The sequence below is a fragment of the Dendronephthya gigantea genome, unplaced genomic scaffold, assembly GCF_004324835.1.
Source record: "Dendronephthya gigantea isolate DGI-Jeju-01 unplaced genomic scaffold, DenGig_1.0 000135F, whole genome shotgun sequence".
In the NCBI taxonomy this organism is placed as follows: Eukaryota; Metazoa; Cnidaria; class Anthozoa; order Malacalcyonacea; family Nephtheidae; genus Dendronephthya; species Dendronephthya gigantea.
In genome coordinates this window covers 409551-425958 of record NW_021163145.1, presented here as the reverse complement: position 1 = coordinate 425958, position 16408 = coordinate 409551, and the positions used below count along the sequence as shown (strand labels likewise).

At 34.5% G+C, this 16408-nt stretch overlaps 1 protein-coding gene and 1 long non-coding RNA gene across 2 annotated transcripts in view; both read left to right on the top strand.

Moving 5' to 3' along the window:
• Window positions 1–1923: 1923 nt before the first annotated feature.
• LOC114536381 lies at window positions 1924–2689 on the top strand. The gene is made up of 3 exons (XR_003688430.1): window positions 1924–2008; window positions 2087–2206; window positions 2604–2689. It is a non-coding gene; the product is annotated as an uncharacterized LOC114536381 (long non-coding RNA).
• Window positions 2690–16408, top strand: part of LOC114536412 (adhesion G protein-coupled receptor E2-like) — a gene marked incomplete at its 5' end in the record, with an annotated part of 24808 nt that continues 11089 nt past the window's right edge. The window contains one exon of the mRNA XM_028557769.1: window positions 2690–2723. Within this exon, the coding sequence (XP_028413570.1) occupies window positions 2690–2723 (34 nt within the window). The remainder of the gene's footprint in view (window positions 2724–16408) is intronic.

Genomic DNA, 16408 nt, shown 5'->3' with positions numbered 1-16408 from the left:
TGCGAGTATTGAGTCACTTTGACATAAATTGTAATCCATGTAAAATGAAATCCAGCTGAGTGCTGAGAAATTAATACGTGTATTTTTTAGTACACCTTTGTGACAAATTGCATGTACGCAGTGTACAACAAACCTGTGTACATGTACTGTTATGTTTCACTGTACTTTTCGGCGGAGAACAACCCGAGTTAAATGCATTAAGTTCTTTGTTATTTGTTCTTTGTTTGTCATTAAGTTCATTAAGTTCACTATTAATAGTGTCTTCATTTGCATCAATCGCGTCGACTTTTTCCACGCTCAAATTTAATAAACTTTCGGCAAGAGATAATTCTTCCGAAGATCTCGCTGTGCTCGACGACAAATTAAGAAGTGCCTCAGCAACCTCGTTCTCAAAAGCGCGTTGTTTTCTCTTGGTAGGGCTACGTCGTTTCCTTTCAAATCGTTTAGCCTTAACAAAAACACGATTTTTAGTTGGGATGCGTTCATTAATGCATGTCGAAAATCATTACTTAATAATTTAATTAATGCATATTATTACCTTTTCATTGCTCGAGACGGCGGACACAGGATCTGGGTTTTCCTTCGTTGGTCCATTGGTACCGATAAAATGTAAACTACAAATGTAGCTGTCTTTCGTGCAAACGAAATTATCACCTCGGTGACACGCGATTATCCATTTTCTTCTCCTCTCTGCCGATCGTACAATACAAGGAAAATGATAAAATTTAATTGGGTCATTGTTTTTATTTCTCTTATGCAGGTGCGGGTATCTTGAATCATTTTTACATGTTCCCTAAGCGCATCTTTTAGTTGCAACCCGTAGTCCGAACTTTTGCGTGCAATGTACTAATGTTTTCTATACTATCGCGTGAGAGTTTGCGTGACCCGTAGTCCGAACTTTTGCGATTGTTTACATTTTTGATCACGTGCCAAGTACACGTGGCACCCACGGTGCAAGTGGTGAATTGAAAGCACTCCAAAAATGGCGGATATTCGCCATGAGAAGAAAAGCCAATCATGTGCTTATGTTATTCGATTAGCCAGATAAAGCATTGACTAGCACATTTGAAATAAATGATGAGAAAAATTATAATTTTGTTTCAGATGTAAATGAATGCGAAACTGATTCACCATGTCATTCCAATGCTACGTGCAACAACACAGATGGATCTTACATTTGCACATGTGATTCTGGATATACTGGAGATGGATTAACTTGCTCTGGTAAGGCAACTGAATTACTTGGGTTTTCAGTAGCGTCGTTTTAGATAAAAAGTAAATGCGGAAAAGATCCTCCATGTTATTCCAATGATACATGGAACAACGCAGAAAGATCTCGGCGGAGTTCGAGTAATATGAGATATATGCTTTTAGATTTTAATTGCGTAAAAACCTTGAAGAAAGCGATAAATATTGATTCAAACTGAAATTCTAGATGCAAATGAATGCAAAATAGATTTTCCTTGTCATTCTAACGCCACGTGCAATAACACAGACGGATCGTATATCTGCACATGTGATTCTGGATATACTGGAGATGGATTTAACTGCACAGGTAGGGCAACGTAAATATTTTAGGGTTTTGCGAAGCACCTTTAAAAATGTATAAAAAATATCACTTCCACTATAATAGAAAACAAAAAAGATTTTCTGTATCTTTTCAACATGAACGGATAATATATTCGCCGAAGCACATGCAAATTAAAATATACTAAAAATTGGGTTAGCTCGCATTGGTAAATAATAGCGGATTTTTGAAACAGGCATCAGTGTAGGCTGATATTACATAAATTATTAAATAATTTGACTTTTTCTATATCACTGGGACCAGCAATAGCACTGACGGGTCTTACCTCATTGAAAAAAAATTGGTAATCCTTAATTTTAGATGTTGACGAATGCGTAACATCTCCCCCATGTCATTCCAATGCTACGTGCAATAACACAGATGGATCTTACATATGCATATGTGATTCTGGATATATAGGAGATGGATTTGACTGCATTGGTAAGAATATGTAGCTATACATACATAAATTTTTTGTAAGTGAAATATTTGCTAAATATAGCGTAACATGAATTTTAGATGACGACGAATGCCAAAGAGATTCCCTTTGTGATTCAAATGCATCTTGCAACAACACAGAAGGATCATACATTTGCACATGTAATTTCGGATATAGTGGAGATGGATTTAATTGCACAGGTAGGAATATTTTCAAAATTATTCAACTTAAATTAATTTTGATGGCCGGAAATTTATTGTTAGTTCACAAGCTTCGTCGAAGCAATATTAAGTAAATATCTTTTTATAATTACCAAACGATTATTTTAAATCTGAACAAATTGCAAACAGGTTAACATGTAATTATAAAACAGGCGTTATGCTATTATAATAAAGATTCGTCACAACCTAGAAAAACATGATTTTCTTTTTACATGATTTTCTTTTAAAACATGATAATCTTTTCTACAAACGGCCCTAGGATGTAGTGGAGGAGGATTTTTGTGCACTCGTATGACTATACAAATGAATTAGACTCCCAAAACAATGAAAAATATCGAAGAGATTCAAAGAAAGCAATCTTTAATTGTGTTTTTAGATGTAAACGAATGTCTAACCGAATACACATGTCATTCCAATGCTACGTGCAATAACACAGATGGATCTTATATCTGCACATGTGATTCTGGATATACTGGAGATGGATTCAACTGCACTGGTAAACTTGTGTGGATAATTGGTTTTAATATCTGTATGAATTAAGCACAGCCTAAAAGTCGGGTAAATTGTTATAATTTTCTTCCAAGATGTCAACGAATGCCAGACATCTTCCACATGTGATGCCAATGCTTCGTGCAACAACACATACGGGTCTTACATGTGTACTTGCGATTCTGGATATAGTGGGGATGGATTTACATGCCCTGGTAAGTTTACAAGAACTAAGCTCATTGTAATCGCTTGGAGATTGATTTCGTGAGTATTTTCATTTTTTTCGAAGAATTGCCACATTTGCAAAGCGACGAGTGTAAAAATTACGAATATGTCGAGTGATGTTATTTCGATATTATTTTTACGAAAAAATCCTTGCACTTACATTTTAATACTACATGCATGGGCAGAATAATTTTTATATTCCACGGCACAACTATATATTTCACGGCAGACTGCAGCGTGTTAGAAACATATCTTTGTATACGTTAATTCGTGTTGTATTGATTATGCCTTTGTATTTACCTGAAGTCAAGGCTTAATGTCGCATAATTTTCCGAAGTTAGTTTTAAATCTACGAATTTTTAATGTTTGGTGATTTGATGTCGTCTATTTCGACGGCAAAAATTGCTAACTGGATTTGGGGTTACCTTTAGTCAAGCGGGCTTTTGCCAAGCAATACAACAAGTTCTTCATCCCAGCGATCAATAATTTTGCTCTTTATAATGGCGGTTTACATGCATGTGCTGGAGTCCCAGGGACACTTTACCGTTCGATTTACCGTGATGGAAGAGACTTCATGTCAATATTCTAGCAGCCGCAAGAGACGCAAGTACTAGTGTTTATATGGAAAGTTTTAAACTCGCCTTAGCTGGTAGGGACACCACCTTTAGTAATAGAGGTAATGCTAGAGGTGGGGACAATTTTTTCCATGTACACACTTTTTCCTCGATTTATGGTACTTATATGATATCTGCATGTGTACGGATATTCTGATTTGACTGACAAATCACGTCCAAACCCATTATTTTAGATGTAAACGAATGCCAAAAAGATCTTCAATGTCATCCAAATGCTACATGCATTAACACATTTGGATCTTATAACTGTGAATGTTTCTCTGGATATACGGGAGATGGTTTCACCAACTGCACTGGTAAGATTATAAATACAGTTGTATATGGATTTAACATCAAGGACAATTTATAAATTATTAAGAAAAATTAAGTATAAAAATATTTCAGATGTGGATGAATGCCTAACATCTCCTCCATGTCATTCCAATGCTATTTGCAATAACACCGATGGGTCTTATACTTGCACATGTGATTCTGGATATACTGGAGATGGGTTAACCTGCTCTGGTAAGGCGACTGAATTACTTGGGTTTTCAGTAGCGTCGTTTTAGATAAAAAGTAGCCTAAATGCGGAAAATATCATGCATGTTATTCCAATAATATATGGAATAACGATTAACGCAGGAAGACGTCGTCTGTACATCCGTATGATTCTGGGTCAGTCTAGCGGAGATCGAGTAATTTGAGACATATGCATTTAGATTTTAATTGCGTAAAAACCTTGAAGAAAGCGATTAAAATTCATTCAAACTGAATTTCTAGATACAAATGAATGCCAAAGAGATTTCCCTTGTCATTCTAACGCCACGTGCAATAACACAGATGGATCTTATATCTGCACATGTAATTCTGGATATACTGGAGATGGATTTAACTGCACAGGTAGGGCAACGAAAATATTTTAGGGTTTTGCGAAGCACACTTGAAAATGTATAAAAGAAATCATTTCCGATATAATCGAAAACAAAACGGATTTGCTGTATCTTTTCAACACGAACGGATTATATATTCGCCGAAGCACGTACAAATTAAAATACAGTATACTTAAAATTGGGTTTGCTTAAATTGGTAAATAATAGCGGATTTTTGAAACATGCATTAGTGTAGGCTGATATTACATAAATTATTAAATAATTTTTTGAAATTTATTGTTAGTTGAAATTTATTGTTAGTTGACAAGCTTCGTCGAAGCAATATTAAATAAATAAAATTACCAAACGATTATTTTAAATCTGAACAAACTCCAAACAGGTTAACATGTAATTATAAGATTCGTCACACCCTAGAAAAACATGATTTTTATTGATATAACCTTTTCTACAAAAAGGCGTAGGATGTAGTGGAGACGGAGTATTGTGCACTGGTATGACTATACAAATGACTCCCAAAACAAACGAAAAAATAATATCGAAGAGTTGCAATCTTGATTGTGTTACCATTTTAGATGTAAACGAATGCCTAACCGAATACACATGTCATTTCAATGCCACGTGCAGCAACACAGATGGATCTTACATCTGCGCATGTGATTCTGGATATACTGGAGATGGATTCAAATGCACTGGTAAACTTGTTTGAATAACTTTGGTTTTAATATCTGTAGAAAGCATAGCCTAATTTAAAAGTCGGGTAAATTGTTTTAATTTTGATTCAAGATGTCAATGAATGCCAGACATCTTCCCCATGTCATTCCAATGCTTCGTGCAACAACACAGACGGGTCTTACATGTGTACTTGTGATTCTGGATATACTGGAGATGGATTTACATGCACTGGTAAGTTTACAAGAACTGATCTCATTGTAATCGCTTGGAGATTGATTTCGCGAGTATTTTCATTACTTTGGAAGAATTGGCACATTTACAAAGCGAATGTATATGTCTGCGTATATCTAACACATTTTTGGTATTTATATATATTTGTTACAGATGTGGATGAATGCGCGCATTCTCCTTGTGGTTCACATTCAAGTTGCAAAAATACTGATGGTTCATACTATTGTTCATGTCACACTGGATATGAAAAGGCCGGCCGGGAGAATTGTACAGGTAAACTCCATGGGTATTTTTTATTTTTTTCACATATTCCACATAACCATTTTATTGTGATTAAAATGTTGCAACAGATCTTGCTTTCATCAGTAATAAATAAAAAACAAACAAACAAACACAAAAACTAAGCGATGCTCTTTTGTCTCATTATTGTTTATGTTTGCAGATAAGAACGAATGTGCAGGGAGCCCGTGCAGTGTGGATGCTAATTGCACAAATACGGATGGTTCATACTTTTGTAAATGCAAAAGTGGATATAAAGGAAATGGGAAAAATTGTACAGGTAAAAATGGGCTTCCTTATTTCTGTGATAATGGAAGGTTGTAGTATTTTTGAAAAAAACGTATTTAATATATATGTATATCATTATACATATCTCACACAAAAAATCTCATAGATCTGGTTATGAATCAATCGGTTGTTAATCGCTTTTTTTCCAAAAATCATTTGGAAATTCAAGCGAAAATAGTAGTTTCTTATTTGCTAAAAATAATTAATTACATCTATACTTAAAATGATAACAAAAATCATTACTACGAAGCTGGTTAGTTAGTTCGGATTCGAAAAATTTTCCTTTTGGAAGATTGGTGTCTACATCTTCCATCTTGAGTTTTTTTGGTGACGTGTTTGCTTCGAAGCGTATTTTACTTACCACTGTTTTTTTATCGATTGAGTATTAAAGCCAAGGTGAGTAGGAATTTCCCTTTGAATATTTTAACGTAAACTTGAGAGCCAAGGTATTGAAGAAATCTATAGTAATGATTGTTTTTTATGTTAAACCTGCAGTTGTTTTGTAGGCATTCAGGAAGTGTTAATCGAGCCTTTGTGTGTTGATGATGAAGGTAGCCAAGCAAAGCAACACCACACCCATACAGGGCAATAAAATCACCTCTTTTATATAGCTGGCCGTTGCTAAGACGATTTTTTAATGTCGTTTTAGGTAAAACAATCTCACTAAAATATTCTTGTTCGAGTAGCCGTTTCTGTTGGACTGGTAAATGTGGCGCCGCAGTTTTCGGGGTGCCGCAGTTAAAGGCATCCTTTCGTGGCAAATTTGAAATCTCCATTCGTCAAATCTTTTATAGTTGTAGATACTACAGTAAGTACAGTCTTTATAGAGGCGTTTTTTAAAAAAAAGCAAACTTGACGGCACATTAAGTCAATCTTTTGCTCAAATAAGAGCAGAAATGAAGAAAATTATATTCAAATTTTTATATGTTAAATTGTTTATAGACAAAAGTTTGCCGAATTCAGAAAAGTAGAGTTATATAAAATCTAATGTGACTGAGTAAGTTATGATGGCTGAAAGATTCTATTTCCTTGTGAAATAAAAAAGTGAAAGCTAGATAATATTGAATTCAATACAGCCATTCAGGTGTCTTTCTTTTTATATTTATAGCAGTTAAAAACATTGCTTCACGCAATTTTTCAAAACATTGCTTCACGCAATTTGCGTTAATATTTTGTTAAATAACAAGTTTAAAATCACTAATATAATTAAAACGATATTTTTATTGTAATGTAAATTTAGAAAATTATTATTTTTTTGCAAGTGAAAAGTGCAAGTTGGAAAGATTTTTCGTTTGGGAGTAAAGATGCACAAAGCTTAGGTTTAAAAGGTTAGTGCGTTTTAAATAATGACTGCCAAAGTATAAACACAATGACTGCCAAAGAAAATCAGTAGACGAATATAATATATGAATATATTATATACCCCCACCCTATTTTTAACACTGTCATCAAATTTAATTATCATAATGATCCCTTATAATGCGCCAGTAAAATATATACCAAGGAAGTAAAATTAGTTTGCATGCTGTTGTCGGTTTGATCAGCTGGTTATATTGCTATAAATTTTTCACTTCACAACAGCGCAGCGTACCTATAACCTTAAAAGTCCAGGCTTTGCAAAGGTAAGCTCCTTATCAATCTATTTTATTCGCCTTGAAATAATGATCTAAATTTATTAAATTTAGCTACTGTTCCCTAAGTTTCAAAACAAAATAAAAGATAAGATTTATTTGATAAAAGTTCCTACAGTTTTACTGAATTTGTCAACCAACACGAAGCTTCTATTCAACAATAGGAAATACTCTCAGTATCGTAGCCAACCTGAGGATTTACGCTGTGCCAATGTTATTTCTGTGTTTAAAGACTTTGAATACAATCAATTCCAAAAAAAGTTCACATAACTATAGTGGAGTAACATTAATTTGCATAGCGAATTAATGTGCGCAAAGGTCTGCTTATGAATCAATCGGTTCTTAATCGCTTGACGATTTACGCTGTGCTAAGACTTTGAATACAATCAATTCCTAAAAAAGTTGATAACTATAGTAAAGTAACTTTAATTTGCATAGCAAATTTAATTGCACAAACTGAGAAGTAGAGGCCATCCTACTTTCTCGCAGCAAATTTATTTAGCAAACTAATCGCCTTAGACGAATTTCAGTTTTTGCTTTGAGTTGCGGGATTCAGTAATCTAATCGGACTAAATCGTCAGTCTGGTTACACGGATCAAAGACCTGCGTGTTTTATCGATTTTTCCTAGGAAGCTCAAATGTATATGTGTGTCCTGTTTCATTTAAGGGACAAACGCACGCAGGCTTACTTGGGTGTACAAAATAAATTAATTTAGCTATTCATCGTTGTCTTACTCGGAATTCCAAATACAGGAAGTAATATGCATTGAAATGTTTGTGCGTGTTACATGACCAATATAATCTTTATTTTTTTCACTTTCTCAGGAGCCCAGACCTTCTTTGTATGTAGTTGGACTAAATAACCTACCAATTAATTATAAACGTTTGTCATCTTCATTTTGCAAGAATGAATATACAATTAGTGGCATTCATTTATTACTTATTTACTGACGCCGAGGGAGACAGTGTGCGGTCGAGGGTCAACAAAACACACTGCTTTCCCTGATTTGTTATAATATATAGTGTCAAAATAATCTTTTCTGCTTTTCTATTGGACAACAGCAAAAAGTTAATGCAATTTTTCAAAAAGACATTTACGTTTTAGAGGGAAAGCATTGCAACGGGTATCAAGTTTCGTAATTTGCCCTAGGGAAAATTATGAAATTTGATGCCCGTTCGTGTTGATCACGCGTAATAATGCATTGACATTTGAAACCCTCCAGGCCTCCACGCGTGGACCTCTTGTCCAATAGGAAAGCAGAAAGGATGAATTTTGACACTAGGTATATAACAAATTCATTCATATTCTGCAATATTTTGGCAGCTCATCATACACACCAGGCAGCTGTGAAGAAATAATTAATTTATTTAGAGGCTTAAAGTATACATACCACTTATTAACCGAATTTGAGGTCCGTACTAGAAAAATATCAGACCGAGGTCTTGACAGTACGAACCGAGCGATAGCGAGGTCCGTACATAAAAGACCGAGGTCTGATATTTTTCCAGTACGGACCGAACGTATTCAGTTAATAAAGGATTTATTATATGGCATATGGCATACAGTATTTAGTTTAGTTTATTTATACAATGCACTGCAGCATTCTTGCCGGCTCTTTCGCCAGCCAGTCGTCAAGCAAGCCCTGAAGCGGCTTCCAAACGTGTTTTTTGCACGTTAAATAAGAATGATACAGTAATATAAACAAAAATCAAAGATGAATAAATATAATATTCACATGTACCAAATAATGCCCATCTTCGTCCATTCTCCATCGATATTTTTGTGTCAAAAATAAAAGTGCAAGCTTGTTTTGTAAGGATTGTAGCGAAGTCATACCAATTCCCGCGTTGCCGTTGAGTACGGGCAAAATTCATTGAAATAAGTTTAATAATATTTTTTTCCCAAACGTACGATGACAGTTTAGTATTTGAATACCAAGTGAATCATCCTTTTTTTCTTTTTCAAGGTGACGATTTCAGTTATAGTGGAAATATAGTAATAAGTAATCCTAGGGAAATTCAGAAACATTGGATCGTGTGTGTGGCCGTTTGATCGTATTTTTATAGAAGTTTCGTGATCGTTCTTCATGACGAATCAAAGGTTTTTCGGCCGCCTCCTTTTCACATTGGGTGAGTTATGCCAAACTAAATATTATTAGATATGTTATTCGTATATATTGAAAACTACGAGTCGTATGTGAGACTTTCTTTGCGCGAAATTGTTTCGAAATCATTGACACATCATAGGCTGCCAAAAAATAAGCGTGCGCCATTTAAGAAATAGAAAACATTTTCCGTGTTTCTATACAGTTATAGAAACACGCGTGGGAGTTTGGGAGAACGAGAAATAATCAGTGGGAAAACGAGCCCGTAGGGCGAGTTTTTCCACGTTATTTCGAGTTCTCCCAAACTCCCACAAGTGTTTCTATAACTGTATAGAAACACAGGAAAAAATGTTTTCTATTTCTTTTATAATATAACTCAATAAAAAGATTTTGTACAAATATTATGATTCGATTCAATTACAAATTCTCATTACATCGCTTCGCTTGTCAAGTTCGGCGGGAAAATTCCCGTGTTTCTATACAGTTATAGAAACACGCTTCTCGACCAATCAGCACGCGCGTACTATAAATGTTATATTATAATAATGTTTATCAACTTGTATTATAATATAACATTTATAGTATGCGCGTGCTGATTGGTCGCGAAGCGTGTTTCTATTTAACAATTAGACAACGAGTCCGAGTTGTCTATGAGCGGGTAGTCAACGAAGGCGAAGCACGAGTTGACTATTCGCTCATAGACAACGAAGGCGAGTTGTCTAATTGTTTTAGCACACACCCTGTACCTAGATATATTAATTTCGAGAAAATAATCGATACAACGCAATTACACCGAAAAATAATTTAATTTTATACGGTCGCGCGAGCGAAATTTTCCCAAGCGTGCACCATCACGAATAGACAATGGTTGAATAGCCAATCAGAATGTAGGATTTGTAATAGACAATAGTCGGGTGCATACTAAAACTGCATAGAAACACAAGAATTTTCTCGCCGAACGTCACAAGCGAAGCGATGTAATGAGAGTTTGCTATTAAATCGAATTAAAATATTTGTACAAAATTTTTTTATTGAGTTATATTATATAAAAGAAATAGAAAACATTTTTTCCTGTGTTTCTATACAGTTATAGAAACACCACTGAATATTTCTCGTTCTCCCAAACTCCTACGGGTGTTTCAATGATTGTATAAAAACACGGAAAATGTTTTCTATTTCTTAATTATTTATGCGAGGTTAAAAGTTACAAAAGTTGTTATTTTTACTAAAGAGTTTACTATTTTATATAAACAATTTATGCATTTGCTCACACGGTTACTACGTCAGTTCTAGTGAAAGTTGCCTACCCAGTATTAATGCATGATAAACATTGAATGTACACACATATTTTTTGGTCTTTTGGAACTGGCTTTCCGCGTTTGACGTCATTATGAAGAACGTCTATTATATGAATATAGGACATAACTATGTTACAGCAAGTTTCTTAGAATTGAAATATAAAGTCGAAATTGGTTGATTTTTTGACGAGTGCTAACTTGGGAAAAACATTTAAATAATGGCATTTTCTCAAATCACAATTCACAAAACAAAAAAAACACGTTATAGTCATTGGTCACGACAATACCATTGCCCCCCCCCCCCGTCATGTAAACAATTTAATTCTATTTGACAGTAAGAATTATTGATTCAACGACAACTTAACTCAATTTATAATTCTCAAGATCAAGACATTAAGACAAAAGTCACCAAATATCCTCAACTATATAATACGCACTCGGTATTTGGACTTCATTGAAACTAATAACTTCAGTACCATCATTCAAGTTCTACTGAACCTTAGGAATGCTAGCTTGCTGTATTGATGTAGCAGTTGAAAATCAGTTACCGTGGTTTGGCGATTGGGATTTTTTAAATTCTAAAGGTAAGAAATATATTATTTGATATTTTGTTGAAATTATGTTTTCCCGATGCAAGTTTATGTAAAAATGCAAGTGAATTCGTTGGAATATTAAATAGTCTGGCCTTAATTATGTAAAGACCCTTTGTTTTTGAACGATAGAAGGGAGAAAAAACGCTGTGCGAGGGCACTAATTCCGCCCGGAGATCAGGAATTACACCCGGGTATGGGACAGAAGATAGCGAAATTTGCCCAAATCCTATGTCATGGACATTTCACGATCAATAGTCACGGTGTTTGTACGCATGCGCGAAATTTTGGTGATTAAAGAACGGTGATCTACAACTTTCATGCTGATTGACTAAAACAAAAGTTTGTATTCCAATGAGTAAGCGTCAGCATTTTAACTGTCATTTTGCAACCAATATTTTTTTAAAACATGATTCGTAAATAATGAAAATGTAATGTGGAATCGAATGAAATTATATAAATACTGGGAAAAAATTAAAAGATTAGCGATGAAATTGGAACGACTCCCAGTTTCCAGTCCTTGAGGTGGTAGGTACGTAACTTTAGTTTATTTTGTGTTTGCTGTATTAAAGAATGCATTTTATTTTCATAAGTATGAGTTTGTTATGTCGTTTTAGAAGACCTAACCGACTATTTAAGGCTTTACATCAACGCTTAAACTTTAGAAATACTTTGTAATTGCACTTAAAAGTGTAATTTGTAGTTTTGACACAGCAAATGTCACTTTAAAACTTATATAAAGTCGACTGTAATCATTGCATAAATTCAATAATAGAAAAATAACATTCGACGTTTAGTGCTTGTGGATTTAATTTGTGCTGTGTTTTGATGTTTTGGCTAAGCTATATTAAAGTATTAACTCCGAGATAAACTTGACTTAATGCAGCGGGAAAATGGATGATTTCATTTCACCTTTAGGACTGTACATGTTTGTTTACGAAAAATTTTAAACATCAGCTTTCAGCTTATTTAAGTCATTTCATAATAACAAGCTTAGAAGGTTAGGTCTGGCTAGCTCAGGAAATATTTCACTGCGTTTTAAATGGCGAGGGGTTGTTGCATGCATATATTTAATGCTACGTGCATGCAGCAACACAGATGGATCTTAAATCTGCACATTTGTTTTTGGACGCACTGGAGATGGACTTAACTGCACTGGTAAACTTGTGTGGATAACTTTGGTTTTAACATCTGTAGGTAGCACAGCCTAAAATTCGGGTAAATTGTTTTAATTTTCATTCAAGATAAATGCCGGGAATTTTTTGGATGTGATCCTAATGCTTCGTGCAACAATGCTTACATATGTACTTGTGATCCTGGATATACTGGAGATGGACACACATGCACTGGTAAGTTCACGTCAATATTTATGTAAGGATATACATGCACCTGTAAGTAAATTGTATTCATTATGCCTTTGTATTCACCTGAAGTAAAGGCTTACTGTCGTATAATTTTCCGAAGTTAGTCTTAAATCTACAAATTTTAAATGTTTAGTGACTTGTAGTCGTCTATTTTGACGGCAGAAATTGTTAACTGGATTTGGGGTTACCTTTAGTCAAGCGGGCTTTTGCCAAGCAACTCAAAAAATTCTACATTCCAGCGTTCAATAATTTTGCTCTCTATAACAGCGGTTTACATGCATGTTCTCGAGTCCCAGGGACACTTCAACCTTCGAGTTCCGTGATGGAGGTGATTTATGTCAATAATTTAGCAGCTTAAACGCAGATACTAGTGTTTATATGAGAAGTTTTAAACTCGCTTAGCAGGTAGGGTCACCCTGGGTGTAGGGACACCCTCTTTAGGAATGAAGGTAACCCTAGAGGTAAAGACAAATATTTTTCACGTATAAACACTTTTTTCTCGATTCTTGGTATTTATATGATATCTGTATACGCATATTCTGAATTGACTGAAAAAATCACGTCAAAACTCATTATTTTAGATGAAAACGAATGCCAAAGATGTCATCCATATGCTACATGCATTAAAACAGTTGGATCTTATAACTGTGAATGTTTCTCTGGATATACGGGAGATGGTTTCACCAACTGCACTGGTAAAATTATAAACACAGTTGTATATGGATTTAATATCAAGGAACAATAGCTAAATATTATTAAGTGAAATTAAGTATAAAATATTTTAGATGTGGACGAATGCCAGAGAGATTTTCCATGTCAGTCCCATGCTACGTGCAATAACACAGATGGATCTTATATTTGCATATGTGATTCTGGATATACTGGAGATGGATTAACTTGCTCTGGTAAGGCAACTGAATTACTTGGGTTTTCAGTAGCGCCGTTTTTGATAAAAAGTAAATCCGGAAAAGATCATCCATGTTTTTCCAATGATACATGGAATAACGCAGGAAGACCTCGGCCGTCTGTACATGCGTATGATTCTGGGTCTACCGGAGTTCGAGTATAATCGCTTCCGATATAATCGAAAACAAAACGGATTTCCTGTACCTTTTCAACATGAACGGATAATATATTCGCACGTGCAAATTAGAATAATTATATTTAAAATTAGATTGGCTTGCATTGGCAAATAATAGCGGATTTTTGAAACAGGCATCAGTGTAGGCTGATATTACATAAATGTATTAAATAATTAGAATATAGACTTATTCTACTTCACTGGAACCAGCAAGAGCACTGACGGGTCTTATCTCAATGAAAAAAAATGGTAATCCTTAATTTTAGATGTTGATGAATGCCAAATATCTCCTCCATGTCATTCCAATGCTATGTGCAAAAACACAGACGGATTTTATATATGCATATGTGATTCTGGATACACTGGAGATGGATTTAACTGCATTGGTAAGAATATGAAGCTATACATACATTTCATATATTTTTTGTAAGTGAAATATTTGCAAAATATCGCATAATATTAATTTTAGATGATGACGAATGCCAAAGAGATTCCCTTTGTGATTCAAATGCATCTTGCAACAACACAGAAGGATCATACATTTGCACATGTAATTTCGGATATAGTGGAGATGGATTTAATTGCACAGGTAGGAATATTTTCAAAATTATTCAACTTAAATTAATTTTGCTGGCTGGAAATTTATTGTTAGTTGACAAGATTCGTCGAAGCAATAATTATTAAATAAATAAAATTACTAAACGATTATTTTAAACCTGAACGAATTCCAAACAGGTTAACATGTAATTATAAAACAAGCGTTATGCCATAATAAAGATTCGTCACAACCTAAGAAAACGTGATTTTAATTGATAACTTTTTCTACAAACGGCCCTAGGTTGTTTAGTGGAGACGGATTTTTGTGCACTATAAATATAAATGAAAAATATCGAAGAGATGCAAACTTAATTTTGTTACCATTTTAGATGTAAACGAATGTTTAACCGAATACGCATGTCATTCCAATGCCACGTGCAGCAACACAGATGGAACTTACATCTGCACATGTGATTCAGGGTATACTGGAAATGGATTTATCTGCACAGGTAAACTTGTTTGGATAACTTTGGTTTTAATATTTGTAAGAACATGTGTACTTGTGATTCTGGATATAATAGCGATGGATTTACATGCAATGGTAAGTTCACAAGAACTAATCTCATTGTAATCGGTTGGAGATTAATTTTGCGAGTATTTGGAAGAATTGCCACAATTGACCGTAAAGAAAAAGATGGCGGCATGTCCATTTTACCAGAAGTCATTGCGGGCATTAAGAATGATTGACTGAAAAAAGATCGCAAGAAAAACTTCTAATGACGTGAAATTTTAACACAGGAAAGAAAATAACTTCCTGTTTTATGCCTGTCCTTTCAAAGACGTCAGTTCGCTTTTTTAACGATTTTCGACCACAATGCATTCTGGTGAAATATACATCGGCCATCTTTTTTGTTATGGTCAATTGCAAAGCGACGAGAGTAAAAATTGAAAATATGTCGAGTGATGTTATTTCGATATTAATTTTACGAAAAACTCTTGCACTTACATTTTAATACTACATGCATGCGTAGAATATATTCTGTGGCACAACTATGTTTCATGGCAGACTGCAGCGTGTTAGAAACATGGAAGATATCTTTTCATACGTTAGTTCGTATTGTATTGATTATGCCACTGTATTTACCTGAAGTAAAGGCTTATTGTCGCATAATTTTTCGAAATTGGTCTTAAATCTACGAATTTTAAATGTTTGGTGATTTGTTGTCGTCTATTTCGACGGCAGAAATTGTTAACTGGATTTGGGGTTACCTTTAGTCAAAGCGGGTTTTTGACAAGCAACACAACAAACTCTTCATCCCAGCGATCAATAATTTTGCGCTCTCTAATGGCGGTTTACATGCATGTTCTCGAGTCCCATTGACACTTCTGGCTTCTAGTTACCGTGATGGAGGTGATTAAAAATGGTAATTGCACTGAGTGGAGTGCAATTTGGTGTGAGGTCAAACGCAGGATTACAAAACTGCACGACCGCGAAGCGGGAGTGTGATTTGTAATCACAAGTTTGATTTCACACCAAAATTGCGCGACACGAAGTGCAACTTCCACTTTATTAGTGCAACTTCCACTTTATTATTCATTTTGAAATCATACAGAAAAGTAAACAAATTTGAAACGATCTATTGGCTAAAAGAACCGATAACGGTATAAAATCTGCATAATATTCATCTATTTTTGTCAAGAAATTTTGCGGGGCATTTAAAAATTAAAAATACAAAATAATAAAATTTTGTGCCATTTTCCCTTGTAATTTGATTGGATAGTTACACTGAAATACTAAATCTGATTGGTTATTGTGGTGTAGAGCTTCAATCCTATTGGTTTATAAATGATGTGATTAATGCTCAAAAATAGTGCGAATTGGGAATT